The sequence below is a fragment of the Amblyomma mixtum genome, chromosome 8 (genome assembly GCF_055824585.1).
Source record: "Amblyomma mixtum isolate Tamu chromosome 8, ASM5582458v1, whole genome shotgun sequence".
NCBI classification, from domain to species: domain Eukaryota; kingdom Metazoa; phylum Arthropoda; class Arachnida; order Ixodida; family Ixodidae; genus Amblyomma; species Amblyomma mixtum.
Window position 1 is genome coordinate 7274304 of NC_143019.1, and position 26181 is coordinate 7300484.

The window sequence follows — 26181 nt, forward strand, 5'->3', positions numbered from 1 at the left end:
GACAACATGGCCGCTTCTAGTGGCGAATTTTTCACGATCGCAAGACGCGCATTTGTGACGTTTCCCTACGCACGCTGTCGTTTTTCGACCGCAATAACGGCGCGCTATTCGTTCTTGTAATGAAAGCGTAGAGTAATTCACTTCGTGCGATCGCTGGTGCCGACAAAGGGACCGCCATTCGCGACGAGCATCATGGACTCCGAGGTGTCAACAACTACAGCCGACCAACAGCAGCAGGCATCAGAGGAAGACACAACAGCGGTCGACGTCGACAGCAGTGCACTGACAGCATCTGACGGCAATGGCGCAGTCACCTCGTCCACGGCCAGCGGCCCGGAGCCGATGGAGACCGACGGCGATGGGAATCGGGCCGCCCCGGATGCTCCGGAGGTGTCGTCGTCGAAAGCGGACGTTACCCGGGGCGCGCCGTTCAAAATGCCGCTGATCGGGCCCAGGCCCGGCAAGCAGAAGGTGCTCAAGACGGGGATCACACCGTTGCCGCAGTGCATAGAACTGCCGAGGCCCTCCTCGTCATCCGACGGTGTCGGGGATTCCGAGATGAGTGCCGCCGCGGAGTCCACCACAGTGGTGTCCAAGCCGACGCCTCTCGACGTGCCTTACAAGGCAACCGCTTCTTTCATGTTGTGTTTGCTCAAGCGTTTTAGCAGTGCAGACGTCTACACATCTGTCTAGAGCGCAGTTCAGTGCAGTTCAGTGTGCGTGTGTGACATTTGTCGATGCCTGCTGGGCCTGGCATGGCTTTTTTGAGGCATTGGAAGTCAGTCAAAATCCATGCAAGCTTGCGTGGCACGAATGTACGATGAGATATTGTTTTGATCCTTAGGCTACTCCTGAGTGCCCTGTTCGCGCTCTAGACAAATGTGTGGAGCAGTGTGCGAGCTTTCAGCCTTCCGGACAGCCTCACAAAAATACCAGACACTCTCTTAGTGACCTTGTGCTACAGATACGCCAACATTCTTGAGCCTCACCTGCCTGCGTTGAGGGTCTGCTGCTGTCTAAAAATGGTTTAATGAAGACTAATTTGTGTGGCGTTCGATACTTTCAGTGCTTGTGCAACATAAGTACACACACAAGGCAAATGTGGATACAAGACTTCAGACATGGCAGTTGCGCGAAACACACACACACAAGACAGGTTACGCGACGAGCGCATGATGGTTACGGGATTGCGCTCGTCCCATAACCTATCTTGTGTGTGTGTGTTTCGCGCAACTGCCATGTCTGAAGTATTGAACCAACTAGCCCAACAACACGTTCTACGTGGATACAAGAACGCAACGAATCATGAGCATTGAAGTGAGGCCTGATGTAGTGAACTGACAATTACTAGTTTCAGTTTTATATGAGTGTTTTTGCTTCCACTTCTGCTATGTGTCCTAGAGTTGCATGTGGTCGAGGTCTCTAAATTCGAATTAATTTAGGACATGCTGAATTTGGCCTTTATCGATAGAGTGCAGTGTCCTAATGACAGAGAGGCTGCTTTCACTCAAAACAGCTTTTATGTGGTAGAAAATGTAAAGATTGAAATGCAGGTATCGCTTCGTCAAACCGTTTTGACAAGTAAATAGTAACAACGTAAAGTATTTGTTTGCTGACCTCTGAGGCAATATGACACTACCATCCATTTCCAACCATGCATTGCAGAGTCTCTAATGCTCAGACGTTGGCTCGAACATCATAATGTTCATCCAGGTGGCAGAAACAAACGTTCCATTTACAGCACCAAATATCTTGGCACTGAATGCATATTGAATGTTGATGAATGTTGATGTGGCCACAAAAGGCCGAAGAAGTGAATTTTTTTTTACTTAGAACGAAAATTGTATGCTGTTGTCTTCAATGCATCAGTCTTATACTTTTGGCTAAGAATTTTATCGTAGGGCTTAAAGGCCCCCTGCCCACCCGCGGCCAGCAGACACTCTCTACCTCACTTTGAGCGAGCCTCCTCTCCTTCCATTCCCTCCTCGAAATTTTTCTCTCCCGCTCCTCGTCGAGTAGGCTCGGCAAGGCAAAATCACCCCTTCCTTCTCCGGTGTAAGCCGGAGGCGTGGTGTCTGTGGAGTGCGTCACAGGGCGACGTCATGGCCCCGCCTTCAATAGAATTCTTTTCTTGGTTTTTGCATTTTCTCCGCACACTGAACGATCGAGAGGCGCGATCGGCTCGACCACCTAGACTTGTTAGCGAGCGCATCCTTTCATACATCTGTTTGTCATTCCCAGTTAACGAGCCACCTTTTCATTTTCTTTTAGGCCTCCCCACCGTTTCACGAGCGGAGGGGCGGAAGTCGGTTGTGTTCGAAACACACGGCGAAGCGCGGACCCGGCAACCGCCCGTTTGCTTTTCTCCATGCGTGTTTGTGTTCTGTGTGTTTGTGTCTTTTCTCCGCTCCAAAGCATATGTCATTCATTGGAGTCAAGGCGTACGCAAGATGCACGAAAGATAAGCGGTATGTGTGCGGAGCAGTCAAGTGGGCGAGCGAGGGAAAGGCTCTGCTGCACTACTAATTAAAACCTTGTTTTGGGGGGCTCGCATAGAAGAAAAGAAACTGAGAAGGGAGCGCGCACGCAGAGCGTCTCGTGACGGGATCACGGCGGGGGGGGGAGGGGGGGGGGGGGCGAGCCAACTCCCTCAGTTTTACTGTTTTTTTACTTTTTATGGCTAGGGTTCAAGGCTGTCGCCGCACGCTCCCTCCGCAGTTTTTTTTTTTTTTTGTTCCTTCATGCGGGTTTGTAGGCATGAGCCAGAACAGAAGGCGCTGCGGAAAGCGTTGTGCAGACGACGCGACGCCAAGGCTACGCCCAACCTTCTCCCGTCAGTCAGAACGATGCACCAATGGAGTGCCTTTAGCGAAAGTAGCCCCCCTTGACGTCAGCAGGGTGCAGAGTAGTGGGCCGGGCCCGTTTTTGAAGGAAGGAAAGAACGAACGGGCTTTGATTTGAATTTTCGCAGCTTTTCGGGGCGCGCATGCCTCTAGTATTTTGCAGAGGTTATCTTTGATGCCTCATCTATGCAGTGGGCTTGTTTTTCAAAAATGTCCGGACCCTGGTCAGTGGCCCTTTAAGACGTTGAGACAGGTTGAATGAAAACAAAGTGAAAAGGTATGGATTCACCTTTACTTTTACAGTAGCAGCCTGTGATGGAAATAAGCCCAAGGTCGTGAAATAAAGGGAAAAAGAAAAATGAAGGTGCATTACTAGACTTGTGTAGTGAATAACTCCTATTTGGGTGTGTTTCAAGAGCTTGCTCTTATAATGTTTTGTTGCATGAAAGGGGCTGAAACGAGTAGTAACGTAAGAGAAGTTTGTAATTGTGAAGTTTACTGTATGACCCTTAATTCATTTTCTGGGTTTCGGGTGAATCATTTTTCTCAGTGGCGTTAAAATTACTTCCTCAGTATAACTCAAAGGGAATAGCTTTGCAAGCCTGTTATCATGTCCATTTGGAAGAGCATTGTTTCACTTGCCCTGTGGGAAAAAAAATCGTCTGTGTGACTTTCCCTACTGTATGCAGGAGCCTCCCTGGAGTGGTGTGCCCGACCGGGAATACAGCTTCCAGGTGCTCAAAGGCGGCACCATTGTGTCAAACATTCCGCTGAACAAGCCATACGTCGTCGTTGGTCGAAAGGATGATTGCGACATTGTACTGGAACATCCATCCATATCGCGCTACCACGCTGTGGTGCAGTTCAGAGTTGCAGAAGAAACGGGGGCATCAGGTCTGTAGCACGTCATTTGTGCCACGAATACCAATCTGAATCCTTGTATAGCAGCTAGCAGATTTATTGCTGGCACTGCATTTGGCAACAACTTTTCTTGGTAGTAAAGAGAAAGTTACAAGGGCGGAGCGTTTGTGTGTCACTCCGCCAATAGTCGGGCCTCAGGACGGCCCTCTGGCATGTTGCTGCATGCTTCGCTGCTAGTGTAGCTAATACTATCTATGAAAGTTTGTTGTAACCAGACTTGCTTACAAAATTTGTTGCAATCAAAGAAAATGTTTTTGCCTTGACTCTCCATTGTATAAAATGTACAGTTATATTGAAATGTGCCTTAAATGATGAGCATTACCAATATACTGTGCTTTAAAAGGGAACTATTAGCTGCAACCAGAGTCTCTGTTCTGCTGCTTAGGAAGAGAGGGCATGTTTTGGCTCTGTAACTTTCGCTCTATTGCCAAGAAAAGGTGTTGCAGTGTAATGCAGCAGTTGTAGATGGGCAGTCACATGTGAAAAGCAACATGTTATGGTAATCTTTGAGCTTTTTCTTTGGCCATTTCTTTCTTGTAGGCCACAAATTATAAAAATTTTTACAGCAAAAGCATTAACATAAGGACTTGATCTCAGAAAGCAGTGAATGCTGAATATTTCAGGTACCTACATAAACAGAATATTGGGATGTGTACAATTTATGACTAATTATGACATTACAAAAATTTGTTCATTCCTGCTGCTTAGTCAGTTGTGCATTCACTGGTTAGAGCCATGCAACTTGTTTTCAAAGTGCTTGCAATTGTTAGTGTGCTGAGTGAAATGCTTGATTGAAAAGCTTCTAGTTGGGTAAAACCATGCCTATGTGAACTGCTTAGCTGTGGCCCATGTGCATTGTGAATAAAATGTCCACACAGGCATCAGAATGTGTGACCTTTTTTGTGTTTTGTTAATCTCACTGGTGAGCTCTCATTGTTGTCTTGTTTGTATGCCTCAGGTTTCTACCTGTACGACCTGGCCAGCACACACGGGACATATGTGAACAAGCAGTCGGCACGGGTGCGAGCGCAGTCTTACAAGCGGCTCAAAGTGGGGCACATGGTCAAGTTTGGAGGCAGCTCACGCAACTTCATCCTCGAGGTGTGAGACAGTCTCTGATCTAACGGGCTTTTTGGTTGGTTTATTGGGGTTTAACATCCCAAAGCAACTCAGGCTATGAGGGACGCCATAGTGAAGGGCTCCGGAAATTTTGACCACCTGGGGTTCTTTAACGTGCACTGACATCGCACAGCACACGGGCCTCTAGAATTTCGCCTCCATCGAAATTCGACCGCAGCGGCCGCAATCGAACCCGCGTCTTTTGGGTCAGCAGCTGAGCGTCATAACCACTGAGCCACCGCAGCGGGGCTAGCTGGTTTTTACCAACAGGTTGTGTTTATTGTGGGCACCACAAAAAAGTAGTCCCTACTTTGCACTTTCTCTATTGCTACAATAGACACTATTAAAAATTTATGGAGCACAACCTCAGCAACTAATTCTGATTTCTTTGCACTAGAGGTGCTTCGCTCAAGATTTAATAGTGCACTGTGCCATTCTCATGTTCAGAATTTGGCTGCATGTTTGTGTTCAAGGCTACGTACAAAGACGATGACCAATTTAAATTTTTTTCGTTGATATCCTGTTCTGTGCGCTTCTGACTGCGGGTAGGCTTGCACTTTCTCCGTAACATGTGGTGCTGCCATCACCATAGCTAGTTGCTACCACAATCGCCCGTGTACACCTGATGTCTGTCTGGCATTGGTGCCTGTGTGAAGTCTGCACCTGCCAACCGTGGCAGGTGGTGTTTGGGGGATTTCTCTGTCTTCACCTGCGAACTGTCCCCCTCTCTCCTTCGCATTTCCACCTGTAGGGGCGAGGAGGGAGACTAAGAATGACTAAGCAAAATTTAACAAGAGAAGTGATGACGAATAGAAATGGACTAACAATAGAACGAGAATGCAATTGGAACTAGAACAGAATCAGAATTGGGATCATAATTGTAATAGAATCAGAAGTGGAATAGAACCAGAATAGGAATAGATTGGCGAGTGAAAGAAAAATGCTGTCTCATTTCCTCCACATCAATCCAATTGATTGATCTTAAATTTTTTCTAAATGTCTCTATTGGCCCAGGTAGAGAAAAAGAAATGTCTCTCCACGCTGCATCAGCCAACCGTCAGATGGAGGAAGGAGAGGTCGGGTGTGTCGTGGTTGACGTAGCTCTAGGCTAGTACTCGGGAAAGGGCATCTTTCCCCAGTCATCGTCTGCTCTGCAGAATTGAAATAGGCACTTCCACAGGCAGTGAATTTGGCATTTCGTTATAGATTGGGGAAATCGGCAGGCCTGTGTTAAGGACCTTGCGTTGAGCATCCCGTACATGGCTGCAATGTGATCTGGGCAGTTTTAGATCAAATGTGCAGTTGTGCATGTTTTTCAGACCAGCCTAGAGTGGGGAATCTGAATGTTGTGTGCTGGGTTTATGGGCTGCAGGTGTGCTTGTCTCATGTGTGGGCCTTAGAATTAGCACTGTATGGAGTGCGCCTGCTCATTACAGTGCAGTACAGTACTCTGTAATTTCTTGCCCATTTATACGTTTCTTTTATTTTGAACTCTGCATAATTTGACCAAATGTTAGGTCCCTTTTGTGTTTAAATTATTGAGGGTTGACTGCATTACTCAGGGCAAATCATTTCTTTGTGTGTTTATTTCATGGCAGACAATTTAGCTCAGCCTCTTCTAAAATTGTCTTCTCTAGGGACCGGAAGACGACCAGGAAGACGAATCGGAGCTCACTGTCACGGAGATCAAAGAACTGCGCAGGAAGCAGGAAGAGGAAGCCAGGCAACGGGAAGCCGAAGCAAAAGCAAAGGCTGAAGCTGACGAGGCCAAGGAAGATGACAGCGGTGTTGACTGGGGCATGGGTATGACTGTTGACACTGCAGTGGCACAAACTAGTGCTTGCACCTAACCTAACCTATCCTATCCTAACCTAATCTAACCTAGTCTAGTCCAGCCTTGCGTATCTTAACCTTGATGCACATGAAAAAGCAGGCCAGGTGAACGTCACGTCACACCAACAGACACCAGCAGGTCACACACATGGCACGGCACTACGAATCATTAACCAGGCGTCATTAATTTTGTCAGTCAAGCACCAGGTCTTTGGATGAGGATCTTGATCTTAATTTAGAATCACGTGACATTTGACAGTAAACTGATATCTTATCCCGTGATCCATACTTTCAGTGCATTGCTTATTTGAAGGGTTTGCCGGCGCTGCACTTATTGAAATGTGTGTCACCGCGTAGAAAAGGATGCGTAATTGGGGCTCCGCTGTAGTTGGCAAATGTTTTATAGAAAAATTTTACGGTAAAATGCTGATCCTATGTAAGAGCCGCACCTGTCAAAACCATGGAAAAATAAGTGGCCCTTACGCGAGTATATACTGTGCGAGGGATACATTCTGGGCTACGTCTTTTACATCCAAATGAGGGTTACTTGTCGCACTTTTTTCATTGTGTTTTCCATGGTGTTGTCATCTCATCAGAAGAAAATGTGCACTTAGCAGGTGCCTGCAATTTCGCTGCCGCACTTGTAGGAGTAACCTGAGAATATTGTTAGCTCTGATATTTTTTACAGTCTTGTGCTGTCATTTCTGGCTTTTGCTGCTTTAGGGTAGGTTCTTTGTCAGTGCCAACAAAATGCCAGAACTGACTCATTCTCTGTGTGCAAGAGGAGGGCAGAACATGTTTAGTCACAGTGTGCAGTCCTCTGTACACCGACTTGGTACAGTGATGTGTGACTGAGCGAGCACTGGGACATTGTGTACATAAAGCAGTGAGGCCTACCTTTGTACCTATCAATGTATGAACAATGCTGAGGAGGGAGAGGGCTAGGAGACAAATGCCATCTTTTGTCAAAAGTCAGTTTCAGCTCATTTCATGGATCCTTTGCTTCAAACGCAGGCACTCTTATCTTGCTGCTTCATCGTTTCTTGTTCATTGATAGTATTGAATTGGGGGTGTCGAATGAAATTACGACATAGTATTTAAACATTCATCGTGGGGGGGTACAGAGCGAACAAGAAAAAGGACGAAGCAAGAAGACTACACAGACGAGCGCTCGTCTGTGTAGTCTTCTTGCTTCGTCCTTCGTCTTCTTCGTGGTGTACCCCACATGGTGAATTATTACAAACTTGCCAAGCTATCCATCCTTTTTAAACATTCAGCAGCTAAGTGGTTAATTTTTATGTGCTCCCTTCACTTTGTGGAAGCCCTACGTGTTCTCGATTTTTTCTGTTTGCGTTCTTTGTGTTTGTATGGTGTAGTAATAAAGTTGTACACAACAATGAGCAATATATGAGCTACAGGTGTTGTCCAGACCATGTTATCTCAAAGCAGTGTCCTCTTATGAAGTGCCATTCAGGAGAAGCCCACACATGCTTGATGCTTGGTTTCCCAGGGGATGATGCGGAAGATGAAGATCCATCTTCCGAGAACCCCTTTGCCCTGGCGGCAGGCAACAACGAAGACCTCTACATAGACGACCCCAAGAAGACACTTCGAGGCTGGTTTGAGCGTGAAGGTAAGGCTGCTCTTAGCAATGCTTACATTGTCATTACGAGGAGAAGTCCTTACTTGAACTCTCATTTGAATGTTTGGCTGTGTTATCAAGGTGCAAATGACTTTTTTTTTTAACTTCTAAGAACATTTATACTTGTCTGCTTAAGCACCGCAACATTCCGTAAAAAGGCAGGAGTATTAGCCATCCTTCTGTCTCGCTGTTTTCAGACATGCCTCTCTTTTTTTATACAGTCCACGCTAAAAACTGCTGTGGAAAAAGCAATCTGACCCCTGTTTTCTTTTTTTTACTTTCCAGGCTATGAGCTGCAGTACAATGTTGAAGAGAAAGGCTACAGTCACTTTGTCTGCACCGTTGAGTGAGTACATGCGAAAGATATCTCACAGCGGAATTACAAGACGGAAAATGCTTGTCTCAAACTCCAATTATTGCATGTGCTTGCTTGGGCTATTCTTTGTGTTTCGATTTAAAGTCTAGACTTCTCATTACACTGCATTCTGAAGGTTACAAGTCCTGGCCAGTGCAGAGATCAGTCACAGGGAGTTGCAACCTGGCCATTTTCATGTTTGTTTATCTCTGCTTTTACGTTATTAGGTTATGGTTATCTTGAATCTGCTTTTTTAGCGCATCGACACAACACAAGAAAGACGACAACACGGGCGCTTACTGCAACTGTTTAATCAAGCGTCAGCATACGAAATATATAGCCCTCCCAGCGCACGCGTACAAGGCACCCAGATACACCATGCATCAATCTTATCACAGTAGGCGCAACAGGATTGATGCATGGTGTATGTGGGTGCCTTGTACGCATGCGCATGCGCTGGGAGGGCTATATATTTCGTATGCTGACGCTTGATTAAACAGTTGGAGTAAGCGCCTGTGTTGTCGTCTTTCTTGTGTTGTGTCGATGCGCTAAACATCCTTTATTATGTCTGAAAACCAACTAGCTCAGCAGTTAACCCTCTTAAAAATGAATCTGCTTTCATGTGGAGACCAAGAAATCTGTCCTGCTGTTCTAGCATGAAAAAGTGTGCACGGGCCTCTTTATTTAAACTATACAACACAGTAATTGGTGCGCAATGCAATCACAACCAGTGCATGAGATGCACTACTGTACATTCACTACATCTACTAGTATTTCAATGAGTGTGCTATTCTAGTATTCTGTTCTACTGTAGTAGTACACCAATTTTCTTTCTGTGCAGATTTGTGTTGAAATTTCCAAAAGACAAAGGCACAATACGGTGCAGACCAGCATGCTATTGACTGAACGTTTGATCCATACAACATGACATGCAGCCAGTACCAACTCACAATTCTTAGTTCATGAAAGCAGTATAAAACTGTTCTTCGTCATAAGCTGCTTATGTATATGCTTCAAACGCTCAGTGAGAGTACATGCTGGTCCTTGGCCTTTTGCACATTTTGAAATGAAGGCACAAGATATACAGACCAGTTGCGAGTGAAGGGCAATTGATTACATGTACTTCTTGTTACCAGATCTTCTTGAGTTCAAAATCAAACTGTCACCAGTGGGCTGACAGCAGGCCTCTGGTGTCGACATGGCTCACAGCACAGATTAGGAGGCACTAGCTTGGCTTGTTCTCGGCTTGACTTGCAGGCTTCCCATCGACACACCAAGTGGGGATCCGGTCGTAGCGGAAGCGTCCGTCAAGGGCAAGAAGAAGGAAGCGGTGGTTGCGTGTGCGCTCGAGGCATGCAGGATCCTCGACCAGCACGGAGAGCTGCGCAAGGCCTGCCACGGTGGGTCTCCTTAGCAGCATGTCGCATCACTGCAAGCTGAAAAGCTACTAATCAGACAGGCGAAATTTTGACTCTGATGTCGAGTATGCGCAATTTGAGAGGGCCACGAAACAACCCGGAAACCTGGCTTCATGCATTGTGGTATCAGCTTCTTTTTTTGTGTGTGTGGAAACAATGGTGGTAGACAGACCTCAGTTTTGAACGTTCAGATTTTCTGAGAACAGGCAGATTGATGGCAAACAAGTGTAAACGGTGCTCATGTATTGCCATGAATGTTATCTATCTTTTCTCTGTGTGGATTGCTTTTGTTGGAATTTGTTTTCTTTCTAGTTTACTATATTACATCTGAGGAAATTTATCAGTGAAATGAGACCCTCCATCTGCGTTTTATGTTAATGCGATAACAGCATTAGAACTGCCATGTTGGAAAAAAATCTGTGAGGCCTTCTATCCATCTACCTGAAGTCTCAATTTACAGGTGGCAGAGTGGAGAGAGAGAGAAATCCCCCTCTCCACACTGCTTTGTTCATAATGTAGTACAAAATGTGCGTGAAGTATCATGCCGAACTGTATGCCGAAGTCATTGCTTTCTTCAAAGTTTGCTCGCCACAAAATGCCACTTTTGTCATGGTGGTGCGTCCCATGTATCTTCTGATTATGGTCCTGGTTCGGCACCACCTGGTTTTGGTGCCATTTTCCCTTTCATTTGTTCATTTTTTTTTTCTTTGAGTCAACTCATACATTACATGCATTAAGGTGAGAGTGCTAGAAGCACGACAGTGTGGAGATGACAGCAGGTTCACTTTTTAAAGTAACAGTTCATTCTAATTTTTTCTTTGCTATGCTTACAAGCTACTATATTTTCTACTCCACCAGTCACTGCTCTTGAACGTGTCAAGCTTATGCGTGGTGCAAAGAACACGTAAAGCATGATGTTGGGTGTTTTTAGAAGTTTACGTTTCTGGTTTTTCGGAGCTTAGTAAAGGATGACAGAAACATGATGAATAATGTTATTAGAAACAGCCCCGGTTGCATTCATTAATGTTCTAAATACGACCCTTCATTTCTTTCTGAAGTATTAAGAGCAGCTTTTCTGCAGCTAATGCCCGTAGCAGTGTATTAGCCCATGTATCACTTCGGAACGTTAAACCTCAGATGCCACATACCAGCAACAGATAGGTCTACGTAGTAGTTGCATACAGCATCCCGTGCAAATCTGTGTGTCCGTCATCTTCGTTAATCAAATGGCAACGTATACTGTGTTATGCTGCTGCAGATACAAGTGAGAGCACTTTTTTTTGTCTCCGCGAACAACTGGCTATTCGGTTGTTTGGCTGATGTTAACCTGTCACTTTTGTTTACGTTTTCCTCTTTTACCCCCTTCGACTGCTTTGTTGCACAGAGGGCCGCAAGCGCAAGGAGAAGAACTGGGAGGAAAACGACTACTATGACAGCGACGAGGACACCTTCCTCGACCGGACGGGCACCATCGAGAAGAAGCGTGAGATGCGGAAGAAGATGGCTCGCAAGGAGACCCCAGAGGTCGACACGTACGACACGCTGGTGAGATGGTGATGATGACCTAACCAGGACTGATGACCAGAGAGTTTCAGCTGATTATAGTTAGCTGCAAATAAAGCAGGAGTAGTAAACACTGTGGATTGCATGGTGTAGGGGCATGGAAATAGACAGTCTGGTATGCACCAGATTGTGAAAAATGAAGCACTATGGATGTCGCAGTCAGTGGCTACGACCATGGTCTAGATGTTTTTATAAGACCCAGTATTGCAAATTTCTCATTCTAACAAGTGAATTTTGATTTTCCTAGGAATGTAGCCACAAATCGTAATGACTTGTTAATTTGCTGAAGTTCTCAGTTTAATTAAACAATAGCTTCTTCTGCCTACATTAGACCTTAGATGCTCACAGTTGGGCAAAGAGTTTCTCACTTGTGCTTCGTCGCAGTGGAATAAACACTTTGAAACTACGCAAGAGAAGTTGTGCAGTACGGACAGCTTGCTTTAAATGGACTATTTTTTTGCAACCCTATAACCCTGGGATATTTGTGAATGTGTCCACTTTCTTTAACTACAAAGTGCTCTTCTATGTCAACGGTTGCTGTTGGCAAATCCGGCTCTTCACACCACTCCCCCCTTCACCCTGTTTCATCCTGCTTTTCTTGTTTTAGGATCTAAGTGATTTGTTGCCTTCAGTGGATGGAAGGACCACGGCTTCCTTGACGTTGATGTGTGTACACACCAACATGTACATGCTGTACATGTACATGTTGTACATATACATGTTGTGTACATGTTGTTTCGCAGGTGGAGAAATTGCGGGTCGTTGAGGAGCAGATTGGACAGCTCCAAACCAAGCTTGAGGAGAGCAAGAAGGCCTGTTAGTATTACCTTACTGCATTGCCTTCTTATCTTTCTGGTTACTATTTCAGCATAAAAGAGGCTTGTAATTGTGTGAAAGACTGCAGCGGTGCCCTAGTCATTTGAGCATCTGCCTTGCATGTGGGAGGTGCGGGGTTCGATCCCCACTGCCGCCGGGTACCCACCGGTGATACAATGGGTACAGGCTTTCCTGTGGTCTGGTGCTCGGCCTCATCACCATCATCAGCCTGACTACGCCCACTGCAGGGCAAAGGCCTCTCCCATGTCTCTCCAATTAACCCTGTCCTTTGTCGGCTTAATGGCGTGAAATGCTTGGGAAATGGGTCTTTGACCCTACCTTGTGTAAAAAGAGATAAACCTTGTGCCATGGTACTTTTTGGCCTGAGCTGCCCTTGCGGCACAAAAACCTATCATTACCATTAATGGTGTGAAAGAGTGTTGCCAGTGGCAACAGTAGCCTCTTCAATATCCTGCTGAGTAGCATCTTTGTAACATGAAATGTTGTTGCAGTAAAAACTCGGCACATAGAATCTTTTTACCGACTACTGCTAATGCTTGAACAGTTAGTTCTTGCAGTTATTGCCTAATGGCTTTCAGCGCCATCTAGTGTTCTAGATCTTTTTCACCACTCTTAGGTATTGGTCTGCTAAGCCCCAAGTTGGAGGATTGAATTGCAACTGCAGCAGCTGCATTTCTATGAGTTTGAAATGATGTGAAGGAGCTGAAATGGTGAATGTAGATTTTAAACGCATTCCTGCATTGACGGTTCATCCTTTGTGTCATCCCCTGTTCCATGTCTGTGTGTGTTGCAGCCGAGCGGGCGGAGGGTGAAGCGGATGACTCCCTGGAGGCATTCATGAGTGCGCTCAAGTCTCGCTCACTGGAGGACAAGACCCAGCGCTCCAGGTGGCGCCAGGAGCTGGCCGGCCTGCTCCAGGAGAGGCTGCGGCTCACGCGCATCGCCAACATTGCCAAGCCCGCCCACCTGCCACCACTCACCAAGTGAGTCACTCCAGTCGGTCACCCTCCTGAGTTGGCCTTCGCGTTTTCTGTAATGGGAGGCAACCACCCATCACAGTGCTTCACTAGGTTTGGCGTTTGGCTGCTGGTCTCCAAGATGCGGGATTGAATTTTGGGCACAGAGACGATTTTTCAATGGAGGTAAACTGCAAAAGGCAACCATGGTCAATGTGACATCTGTGTATGCTAAACCCTGTTAAAGAGCACCGGGACACGTTCATCCCCACTTCTACAAGTGCTGGAAAACGGACAACGGTGCACTTACGTACCGAATTTTTGTGTGTGGAATACTACCAAAATATCAGACAAGCCATTAGGTTGTTTTTATGTTTCGCTATTAGGTTTCTTTGGTGTTCTGCATGTTTTTACGAGTCGAGTGTACAGTTCATTGCAGCCCAGTTTGGCAGGAAAAGTAAATTTTCAAAAATTGTTCAGTTTTTTTAGCCTTTTCCTTCAGTCAATTGCTTCATAATACTTGCTGGAGCAATTTTCAGTTCTAATGTAAGTTTTCTTATGCATCGAAAGGACTGCGGAAGTATGAATACGCACCATATTTGAGGTCTTTTTTAAGAAGTCATTGGTACAGATTTGTGCCCCCCCCCCCTCTTTTCTTTTTACAAAACCAACAGGTCAAAATGGCTTGAAAATGATGTCATTGAATTTGCTGAGTCATTTTGAAAGCAATTTTACCATTTCTATGCATGTGAGACAGGCATACAGCTTGGGCCTTATAAAGGGTTATAGAACGTCAGGTGGCTAAAATTAATCCGGAGTCGCCGTCCACTGTGGTATCCCTCATGCCGTGTCTTTCTCCGAGTAGCAAGAATGCGTTGCAGGACAGACTCACTGTTTAACCCTGCGGTTGGCCACCAGGAGGCTGTATTCAGACGAGTCCTTCCTGCCAGTGGCATCAAACTCTTGTCGTCGTGTTGTCATGGTGGATCTGTTAAGCTGTGGTTAATCACTATAGCACCTTCCAGCCCTCTGTGATGTCACACTGCTTACAGGATGCAAGGGGATTTAAATAACCACGACGTCATTAAAATCGGTCAAAACCATTGAATGGAGGCTGTCTTTTTGAGGGCATTGCCACTTCGTTGTTGAGTTGCTCTAGTCAGTTATAGTTAGTCACGGCGTCCTTTGGAATAGCCAGGCATGTGCGCCATAAGCCAGCCTCATGCATGAACATCGGGACGTGCTGGAGTGGCACACACACCACTTCTCAGCCCATGAGAAGCCTCACGACATTCACTCCCACGTACGACATACAACATGTAATGGAGAAGCCAGTCGTTCACTCAAAAAGTGTGCTTCTGGCCTGGAAAGATAGGAGGCTACCTTGTGCACTGTCTCTAGCATAAAGTCTTTTCTTTTTCACGTGTTTCTCTTGTTCTCAGAAAAACGTATTCACCGCGCTGTTCATTTCTCCCTGTTGTACCGAGTTTCGTCGATCAGTTTGAATCAGTTTCCTCATCTGCTTTCCCCCATTCTTTATTTTTTTTTCTACCTGTGAGCAAGAATGTTTGTCACGGGTTTGGAACTGAACGTCAGGACCAATCAGTTTGATTCACCTTGCTTGATTTGACGTGATTTCATGGGGAACAGGCAAAAAGCAACAGTAAACGTGGTTGACTTTCGTGTACTTGCTCCCCTGTGTGATGTTCACAGTGTATGCGTATTGGCATTGACTGTTTCAAACTGGAAAGGATGGCTGTCTACTGCCTCGGAATTTATAGCCGCTGAAAATATATGTAAGCTCAGGCTCGACAGCTGTTGAATGTCTGAACTTGCACCATCACGTTAACTCCCCGCTCTCCTTTTTTTTTTTCCTCTCTTCTTACTGCTTTCATACGAACTTTTGAGCTGTAAAAATGTTTCTGCCTCTCACTGGCTATGCTCATGTAGAGATATGTTCTGTAAAAAATGTGGAAAGTTGTGCTGGCTGTAGGCTGGCGCAAATATTTCATGTTCTCAGGTATTCGAATGAGTAATCAATTATTTCACGTTTGATTTTCGATCTGAGCATTTCTTTTCGTATTTGAAATGTTGTTGGAAGTATTTGTCATGAGGTAATAGCATTTATGGAACGCTCGCTTTTTGCGGTTTTGGTTGCTCTTGGGCGCTCTGTTCGAAATTGTGAAGTTGCGTTATGAAACTTCTATGCACTCTTTCTTTCTTTATATAATGAGCTCGTGTGTCACAAAAACAAAATATTTTTAAAATTGTGTGCCTGTTTGTGCTGTTCAACCCTTTTTTATGTGCCAAAATTATTGGAAATATTCGCTTGAGGTTAAACAAAATACGCGATTTGCGCAAGCCTTGTTGGATGTTTGGTTCACCTACTTGATGTTCTTGAGACACAGTAAACCGGAGACCACTGTGGGTGTGGCCGACTATAAAGGTTTTTGGACACATCGATCGTTGTTCACAGCCTTTCCCTTTGCTTGCAGCGCCCTGTTGAGGCCCCAAGCGAAAGGCGATGGGTCTGGTGTGAAGAAGCTCCAGCCGATGACTGGGTCCCTGAAGAACAGGAAGAAACTGGTGAGTGGCATATGAAGTGGGGACGTTCATGTTGATGATAATAACAGCAACTTATGCCCTGGTCACATCGGCACTATCGATCCTCATTAAGTCAGTGGTCATCGAATTCAATGCAGATCAGAGGTTGTCACATGGTCATTCTCAAGCGCAATCGACCCCACACTGCTTGGCTCAATCACGATTTGCCCAGCGCACTTGAGGTTTCAAGCGCAATTGAAAGCAGGCGTTGACGCTCTCGCCATCCCTGATCTATACAAATAAAAGCAAGCTAAAAAAGCAAAAGCACAAATATTACGCTATAAATTGACTAAAATGCATGATAGACCTTTTTTTAGTGAACTGTACCAGCCTGCTACAGAAAGGCACATTTATAAATAATCTCAACGCCAGGTTTTCTCGTTGGTGAAAACAGAGCTAGTGTCCCCAAGTGTTCGCCGGCTGACGCTGCGACTGCTTCCGCTGTGTCTTGTTGCAGAGCTGGCAAAAGTTTGTCGGCGAAGAAAGAGAAGTTTGATGGATCGCATTTGTCGCCAGGGCACGGTGGACATCAACATGCTACGGATGTCGGCGGACAGTTGGCACTACCCTGTGCACATGAGGACAACTTCTCAATGAGCATTAAAAACGCTCGTGTAGCACAGGACGCTTCAGTCGTGCTCGAAATCCTTGATGCAGATCGTGCTCAATTAGGATCGAAAGAGTCCGTGTGACAGGGGTATTATCCACATGTCTATACAACCACCGTTACAGAAACTGGGGTTGCCTGAGCCATCAAAAGTAGCTTTTTTTGCACAAATCCTGAAAGTCAGCTGCAAAACTTGTCCGCAATATTAAACTTCTTCAGAATGAAAAAGGAATATGAGCAGAGACGATGATGATAAAATTTAAAAAAAAAATGGAAATTCTGCATTCTTATGAGCGCAGTGTTCATGCTCTCAATCACTGTGATTGGAGTGAATACTGCAGTGTGGAAAGCAAGATTAATCATCTAATTCTGTCAAGCTGCCTAACGGCAGCTTTCACTCCAAACCCCCACTACCTTGTACATAACGATGGCAAATAAAGGTATTATTATTATTATTATTATTATTATTATTAATTTCAGGTTGTATAAAGCCAGCGGACACCGCATGACTTGTATACCATTGTGTGAAGTTCATATTAGCAGATTAAGAAAAGAAACATTTAAAACCACTGTAAGAGGGAGTTCTAGTTGATTTTATCGACTGAATTGTGATGTACTAATGGTCGATCTCTGCCAAATTGCGATGTAAAAATGGACCAGGCGAAGGGTTCCATCTACAAGTGAGCCTCACGCTCCTGGTTCCTCGTCTTCTTTTACAACACGGACTGAGGGTGTCTGCTATATTACACCACAAACTAATAAAAGCCGGTCCTTGCAAATTTCCCGATTTAATTTAATGAACGAATTGTGATCTTTTCACGCAAAGCCATAGAAATAAAATGCTGCCTCTGTTTGTGATTCTCTTGGTTTGATGCGGTGACATTTTTTTCTCCTTGAGCTTAGTTACGCTGATGACTCTACTGTATCCTGCAGGTCATTCCAGAGCCTGAGAGGAGGGTTGTCGCCTCTTCGGCTAGTCAAGAAGGAGCTGAAGAGGAGGAAGAGGAAGACGATGAAGAAGCAGCCAAAGTCAGCAGCCAAGTCAGTGCTGGTGCCAAGACTGAGGCTCAAGTGGATGCCAGCATGGATGCTGCCATGGGTGAACCGCAGGATGACGGGAAGAGAAGTGCAACTCAACCAAAAAACAAAGAGGAAAGAGATGCAGACACAAGCAGTGCTAAAGACAAGCCTTCAGAGTTGGAAAAGAAGCCGATCATCATCGGTAAGTACGACTTACACTTAACCCTTGCCTCTGCAAAAAGTATCCTTGCCCTTATAAAGTAGGTACCCTTAGAAGCAGTGCTAGGCTGACCTGCTTTAGATAAGTCCAGTGTTTTCTCCCCCTCTTGTGGACAGAGCCAAAGGTTTCTGAGAGAATGGGCATCTAGAGCCTCATAGTATCTATCCATAGAGTTTCTCGATACTATAACCTAGAGGGAAAGCTGGCAGCGCTGTAGTTCATCCACCATGAAGAGGCGTAGGGAATGCTGGGAAGACTAGGTTTCTTACTTGGCTTGGCTATTGTTGGTCATAAAATGTGGTTTCAGCTGTAACGGTAGGACTCTTCTCGCGGCAGACCTCGATGAAATGCTGCGAAAGTTTCCGTACCAGCTTAACACTTGTGTTAAATTTATTAGAAGTGAAAAGCGCGCTATTAAAGTAATTTCATCTGCGCGCTGAGGGGAGCATTGCGGCACAGCTTTTGACCCTGAGGCGGAATCCATGTTTTCGGCCCAACATTAGCGAGGCCACATCGGAAACCTAGTCTTCCCAGCATTCCCGTGAGAGATGAAGTGCTCTTTAAGAAACTCGCATAGACAGTGGTAAAGAGACACTTTATGTAATCTGTCCTCTGGAATGAATTCCAGCAGGTGAGGGCAACCTCTTATTGTGCAAACAGGGCACACTCGCCCGAGACCAGCAAGATTTCACCCTTTGCTTACATTGCTGTTACTGTCTTGTTGCAAAATTAACTTTTGCATTCAGAGGAACATGTTCGTATGCATGGTAGCAGAATTAGAACTGACGTGTGTGTTTTCATTTTGCTACATAGCTAACAAAACAACAGTTGGGACATTTTACCTGTCACGGAGGCTGAGTGGTTAGGGCACTCAGCTACTGAGCTTGGGTTCAAACCCAGGCGTGGCAGCTGAATTCAGATGGAGGCAAAACGCAAAAAGGCGTCCGTATGCTGTCTTGTCTTGCTGCGGAGAATCGGTTTGAAGGAAAGGCACTTTTGAAGAATCAGAGCTGTGCAGTGCTGGTTTGCAGCTGCCTCGGCATTGCTGTCATATCCTAATCCCGATGCCTTTGCACATTAGTATGTGCTTTTCCATGTAATACTAGTGGTTTGTTTTATGCATTCATTGCCATGCAGTGATCGTTTTTCAGTGTTTGGAGGAACTGCAATGTTCATTAGTTTATCTGTGACAAAACCACTTGTTTTTTTTTTCTGTTCTGGTAAATTAAGGTGTTGCACTGACACTTTGCTTGAAACCACCTTTGTGGAGACGTGTCTTTTAGTGTAAGGTGTGGCAGAAAATTTGATGCAGATTTGAAAGTTCTGCCTCAAGGTTCAAAAAGAAGTCTTGATGCAAATTTTAACGAAGAACAATGAAAACAGGTGCCAAAAGCATTTCACGCTGAAGAAAAGTAAACTACTTTTATAATGATTATCTGCCTACATATGCCTGTAGCTTAGTTATTTTCTCAGAGACTGTTCCCAAGAAATTTGTCTAAAGTTCTCATCCATGGAATCGTTGCAATCTTTTGTGATGTGACAAAATTGCGTTACAGGTCCAGAGAGGCCTCCCATGGTGCTGGAGTTTGTCAAGAAGACCCCCAGGATCATGAAAACGCCCGAGAAAAAGGCAAGTCTGCCTTTTGATTCTGTGGCTTACATTCCGTGCAGGATCACTTATTCGCAGGAATTTCACAACACGCGCATTTTGGTGGGCTGTTGGATTTCACAATCTTGTCGATTTTGGCCTGCTAGGAACTTTTGTTTTGTAATCACCACACTTCACAATAGATTAATGGCAAGCCACGCACACCCTTGAAAGCTTTCCCAACTTGTTGACTGCTAGAAATCTCGATAGAAAATTCAGCTTGTCAAGGACAACGCAGCGAGCTATGGAAAGAAAAATGATAGGTGTAACGTTAAGTGATGGAAGCGGGCAGAGTGGGTGAGGAAACAAACACGGGTTAATGACATCCTAGTTGAAATCAAGAGGAAGAAGTGGGCTTGTGCAGGGCATGTGATGTGAAGGCAAGATAACCGCTGGGCAAGCGTAGCAGGGGGTGGCAGAGAGTTAGGTGGGCGGATGAGATTATGAAGTGGCCGTAGCTGGCAAAGGACAGGGTTAATTGGAGAGACATGGGAGAGTCCTTTGCCCTGCAGTGGGCGTAGTCAGGCTGATGATGATTTTCGCACCTTTTCCACACCGAGCAATATGGTGCATAAGCTTAGTAAAACTGCACATTATAGTTTAACAGATTAACACCTTCAGCCTCTAGTTTGCCGTTGCTCGAATTTCATCTTTGCAGCTGCGTGTTTCAGTGAGGCATACATCATAGGCTGCACCAGATGTCATGTGGGAAGTTATTGAAATTTTACAAGGTGTGTATAAATTTGGGATCCTTAGCATTGCAGTTTAAGTTATTTGAATTAAACTTCATACAAAATTATAACACAGATGGGTATATTCCAGAAAATTAGAGCTGTCCTTGAGATCACTTGCCAAGCATTTCTTCAAGAATGCCGACCACAAAGTTATGAAGAAAAAAAAAAAAGGTCCTGTTTTGGCTTCCATACACAGGGGCTTCGTTTGCAGTCCAAAGAACAAGATTGTGAAAAGGGCCTCCAATGTGGAAGTTATTTTTTGCAGTTGGCATCTCTTGTTTGACGCATTGTACATTGACTGGGTGGCCTTCCGTCAAACCTTTGACTTCAGCACATAGAATTTACCTGGTCAGCTAGTACAGCTGCATACGCGAGATTTGTTTAAAGCCTCTTTCATTTGAACAAATTTAGTGTCCGTAAAAGAAAAAAAAAAACACCATTCACATTGCTCTGCTGGACGCAGCAGAAATCACAGGAGTTACATTTTTAGCTTCATTTGATACTGATTTGGAAATAAAACAATCTTTGTTCATTTTTCCAGAAGAAAGAAGCCCAAAAGAAGAGCTCCTTTGAGAGCTCGGATGACTACGTCGGCTGGTTGCCCCCTGAAGGTGAGCTTGCCTGCAATAGCCTGTGCTGGGCTTACTCAGCTTTTAAAGAGCAGTAGTATTTCCAAATAAAAGAGCCCGATTGTTTGAGCACTGATCAGACTAGATCGTCAGAGGGATCCTGAACTCTTCCTCATGTTCTCTATTGTATCCGCAGTAATACCAGTTGTCCGTACTGAAACTCTGTGCTCGATGTAGAAGTCCGTTTGCATGCACTGTTCATGAACACTGTTCCATGTAGACCAGCACGGTAAGGTCTTGCGGTCCTGGCTAGGGGACGTCATACATGTTTGCAAACAAAAGCGTGTGATGTCGTAGTAGGCAAAAATTGGCGGGCCATATTTGGGCAGCTCGCACATCCAAGTTTCACTCCCACTCATGTTGTACCTAGTGCAAGCAAATGCATGCTTAACCGTGCCAACCTCTCTTTAGTGTCCTGTTCCCATCGTCTCTTAAAGGGACACTGAGGAGAGCACTATTAATATTTTTTTTATAGTAAAATCCGATAGTTCGGCATGTCATGGCTTTGTTGCCACTTGGCCGGCAGCGAAAGATGCATTTATTTCTAAGAAATTTGGATTTGAAGTTGAAGAAGTTTTTCCCGCCGCTCTGATTCAAACTTGGGATTCGTCTATGACGACACAGGACTAAGAGACGTGAAACATGACGTGCACATGACGTAACGCAGACTCCGTGATTTCTGGCTGCCAGCAGTGCGGCCTAGCAGCAGCCGAAAAGAAAGCTACCGCCGGCCGCACGTTGAAGGCATCTATCGGCTATTGCGGCCGTCGCTACAATCGCTTCGATTACGTTTGCACTGGCGTTTTGCCAGCGTTACGATGGATCTCGTTCTCGAAGTAGTCAACGAAGTTCTCGCAAATAGACACCTTTAGCATACCGTGTACCTTGTTACCGCTAGCGGAATACCGGGAGCCCGCCTACCGCCGGAAAACAGGCGCTGATTTGTCCCGATGCTTCAGGAGCGCGCGTAGCAGCCGGGCACGTGGCGCCATCTGGCGACGTCAAGGAGATTTGCGCATGCATTGGCTGCGCCTCAGTGATGCATGGTTTCTCGGTTCCTGGTGTTGCTAGAACCATTCGTTCTAGCAACACTGCTTTGTTATATGACGTCATGACGCTTGTACTTGCGAGTTTGGCCTGTGGCGGCGATACCTGTATTTTGGTTCTTGCTCTTTTCTACGTTACAAGAGCTTTGTTGTCAGTATGAGTGGCGTTTTTGTAATCAGGAGCTGGTATTCTGTCGATACAAGCCAACTTCAATTTCTCTTCAGTGTCTTCTGAAGGAACCAGCGCACAAAACACAACGGACAAGAAAAAGGTGGTACACGACGGACAGGAGCGCTGTCCGTCGTGTACCACCTTTTTCTTGTCCGTTGTGTTTTGTGCGCTGGTTCCTTCAGAAGTATGTATTACCAACTAGCCCAACAACAAGTGTTGCTCTTCAGTGTCCCTTTAATTCTAAGCAGCACAACACCGTACTCAGACACAACTCAAGAACTAGTTGATACGAACACCGCTCAGAAGAGGCCTTCCAGCCAGTGGCATCGACTGATTGTCATGCTGTTGCGATTAATCCTGAAGCCCCTCAATGATTGAGGGGCCGTAATTAATCCCATTCCACAGAGGCACGTGCCAGCCAGCTGCGATGTCACGCCAGGGGATTAACTGCGGCATCATGAAAATCAGTAGATGTCATTGACTGGAGGGCCTCCTCCAAGGGCCGTTTGCTGCCTCGTTCTAGAGCTGTGTCCGACTGTACGGTCTTTGAGAGGCAGTGCTCAAATTAGCCCTCTCCAAGCACTCCCAATTTTATACTGTGGAAGTGAGTGTGTGCCGGTACCTTAACATACGTGTGACGTTGTGGCATGGAGGAGGTCTGTAGCTGTCGTTGGGAACAGGTGCTCTTGCAATAGGCACGATACAGAGTCTGGTGTTGGTTCTTTACTCGTATGTCCAGAACTGCAGGGGGATTACGATTCCTTGTTTTTACGACAGAAAGGAGTGCGATGCTGTCGGGACCCGGCAGCCCTGAAAGGACTACCGGGACAGTAAATTCAGGGTGGTTCTTTCCTTTCTTCGGAGGGGCACAGGCCTCTCCAAACGTGGTTATTCGGCCGTGGTGAAGGTGGAGATGATCAATGAATGCAGATGATGAAGAAGATGAGGAAATATATTTACAGAAGCTGACATGAATGCGCAAGGGTAAAACTTGAAGTTACATTAGCAAAGTCACACAAACGAATTGAGCAACCTGTAACTTAAGAAAAATTCTCACACAGAGAAAACACTCTACATGACCTTACTTATCGACCGAAGGTCTCGGTTAAAGGTGCACTGAAGAGGAATCTTAACTTGTCTTTTTGTCGCGGGAACTCGATCTACACGTTCCTAGCATTCTTAGAAACTGCAACTTATTGCCCTGTATGGCCGATTTCCCTAATTAAATCGAATTAACGTCCGGCTCCCGCCCTTTTTTTTGAATTCTGCCTCGTACGATGGGCGGAGTCGACCAACGCGTGAAGTTCCTTTCAGCCAGCTTTGCTTTCGCTTTATTTTGTTTTTTAGGTTTCCATGAATAAATAGTTTCATTCGCAGATAATATAGCCGCAAAATAAGCCCGCAGAAATAAAAATACGCGCGGACTATTTGCTACTACGGACTACTACGTATTACTCCGCCGATGGCAGAGCGGCAAGCCGCCACGGGACTGGGTGAAAGGCACTCCACGCGTTGGTCGACTCCGCCCACCGTACGAGGCAGAATTCAAAAAAAAAGGGCGGGAGCCGGACGTTAATTCGATTTAATTAGGGAAATCGGCCATACAGGGCAATAAGTTGCAGTTTCTAAGAATGCTAGGAACGTGTAGATCGAGTCCCCGCGGCAAAAAGACAAGTTCAGAATCCTCTTCAGTGCACCTTTAAAGCCTAGGCACTTGTAGAAGTACGTGACAAGCACGGAGCCTCTAGCTATACTAGACAAGGCTAAGACAAAGAGTGGTGTCCAGTGCTTTTTTTGCATATTTATATGGTTCACAAATGAAGTTAGGGAGTTCATGTTTCAAGGCCCACCCTAGACTTCGCTAATCAATGAAATTTTAATGTACAGTAGCCACAGCCCTAGAAGGTTGAGCACAACCTCGAGCCCAGGGCTTGACTTACAAGAAAAAAAAAACAAAGGAAACATTCATAGCGATGCCGTCATAGCGACGCTGCTAAGCAGGCTGTGACTTCCTGGCTTTTGTGCATGATAGAACAGATCGGAGGGAACCCTCCTCACACTTGCACCAGACATCTTTATTTTCATTACCATTTTTCTTGGGGAAGTAGAGGCCGCAATCCTGCTCTGCTGTTTTTGTAAGAACTGTTCATTCTTGATTTGGTTAACTCATCTCAGTTTGAGCCACGTTTTGTGCCATTCCTCAACAAAGAATTGTGGCTGTCGACAGCGATGCACTTCACCAGGCTCCTTTCTTGTGTAGGGCAATCTGGAGACGGCAAGACACACCTCAACGCGAAGTACGGCTACTGAAGGCCAGCCCAAAGAGTGAGGAGGCGTGGCCAGCATCTTGCCTTTGCATCACCCATCGTGACAACACCAGTGTAAATAGCGGCAGAAATATCATGCGAAAAACAATAAAGCACCTTGTTGATTGAAAGTTCCTTTTATTTTTCAAGTGTTATTAAATGCCCCATGCAACAGCAGTGGGGAGACGTGTCTGATTGCATCAAGCATGGCTGTACAGGTGTTATTTACAAGGTCGGAACCAGCAACTAAAACTACGAGGCATGTTACAGCCATGCATTGTGTTCAATATGAATTACAACGCGCAAAATACGTGGTTGAGATTTTCATCACGAAGCAATGCAACCACAGTGGTGTTGACAAGTTATAAAATCAGTCATGAATCTAGAGAAAGTCTCCGCGTGTTCCATGCTCCGACATTTGTGCGCCACGAAGTTCAAACTGCATTAGAGCCACCACCAGCGTGTTGTAGGCCATACTGATCACATTAGTACCTTTACAATGCGTGTAATTCCATTCTCTCAGCACTGCAGAACCACAGTTCTTGGCCGCACCTCACAGCTCGACTCAAGCAGTTAAACCTCGCAGCATCTGACCTAAAAGATACATAGACAGGGCCGTGAATAATTTTCTTGCAGTTAATATTGAGCATTAAAAAAAAAGGCTGCCACCATCTGGAAGTAACGAGTGTTAGCTGTTTAGTTTACTAGAATTGATATGAATGAGATTAAAGCACGTAGTTATATCTACAATGCTATTGTAGATGGTGCTACAAGTCGTGATGCGAGATGTGCTGTTTTTCTAGTTGCTGCCACAGATGGCGCTGTGATCTCAGGGTGGTAGCAGACCCCACAAAATCTCGAAACGTGACGAGTAAGAGCTAACGCTCTTGAAAGCAAAGATGTTACCTACATCAACGGGGTTCCAACTGCCATCTTCCGTTTCAAAAAAACACTGGGCTTATTGACGTCACAGCTACCCTGAACAGACTTGCATCTAATAGTGTCATTACCATAATAGTGTCATTACCCATTGCACAACCATAGAAACTGTGGTTCTGTGTCACTCAGAGAATGGAATCGTGTACATACAACACGAGATAAAACAATGTTGCAATGTATTTGAGGACAGTCACGAGCATATAGTTGTGCGTTTTGGCTTCTGCGCGTGCATGCGGGAAATTCTAAAATATCCCCTGTTCGCACGTACACAGTAGGTAAGATCTAGAATACTTACAGCTTTAAACAGGTCAAACTTGAGGATATGCCTCGATGAAATGCTTAAAAAACATCCGGCCAAAGATTAATGAGGCACAGCTCACCAGCTCACAAGTCAAAAACTGTGCTAAACAAAGAACGGATACTCGTTGTCTGCACTCAATTTTGATATAACCGAAACAGCGAGTGAGTTTTCTGCAAGCTTAATTTGCAGTTTCATCTCATGCACAAAATTCTAGGCAACTCTGAGGCACTACATTTTGCAAGCTTGTCAGAACAGAGTGGCTGAAAACCATGGAAGCATTTGATGAACTTTTCAGTAAAACTATTACATTCGTCTTTTTGCAACATCAAAGGAAGTGGAGCAGCATATTTATCCAAATATCTTCAGCGTGACGGCATGCATTGGTCACAGAGTTGACTTTTTGCAGGCTGTTCCTGAAAAATTGAAAAATTCACTGTATTCCATGGTCAGCAATGGAAATTTGAGAAG

The 26181-nt window shown here is 45.3% G+C and overlaps 1 protein-coding gene across 1 annotated transcript; it reads left to right on the plus strand.

Moving 5' to 3' along the window:
• Positions 1-24650, plus strand: LOC149331229 (kanadaptin-like). Its single transcript, XM_089556403.1, has 15 exons — positions 1-624; positions 3533-3737; positions 4723-4865; positions 6521-6686; positions 8227-8349; positions 8644-8704; positions 9971-10113; positions 11516-11676; positions 12438-12510; positions 13325-13514; positions 15983-16073; positions 17632-17920; positions 19495-19568; positions 20862-20931; positions 24428-24650. Exons 1-15 carry the CDS (start codon positions 193-195, stop codon positions 24475-24477), a joined length of 2271 nt encoding a protein of 756 aa, XP_089412529.1. The 5' UTR covers positions 1-192; the 3' UTR covers positions 24478-24650.
• Positions 24651-26181: the final 1531 nt, after the last annotated feature.

Coding starts and splice junctions, on each gene's coding strand:
- LOC149331229 (XM_089556403.1), top strand. CDS start 193: ATGGACTCCGAGGTGTCAACAACTACAGCCGACCAACAGCAGCAGGCA. Junction 3,738..4,722: donor AGAAGAAACGGGGGCATCAG/GTCTGTAGCACG, acceptor TGTATGCCTCAG/GTTTCTACCTGTACGACCTG. Junction 10,114..11,515: donor GCTGCGCAAGGCCTGCCACG/GTGGGTCTCCTT, acceptor TTTGTTGCACAG/AGGGCCGCAAGCGCAAGGAG.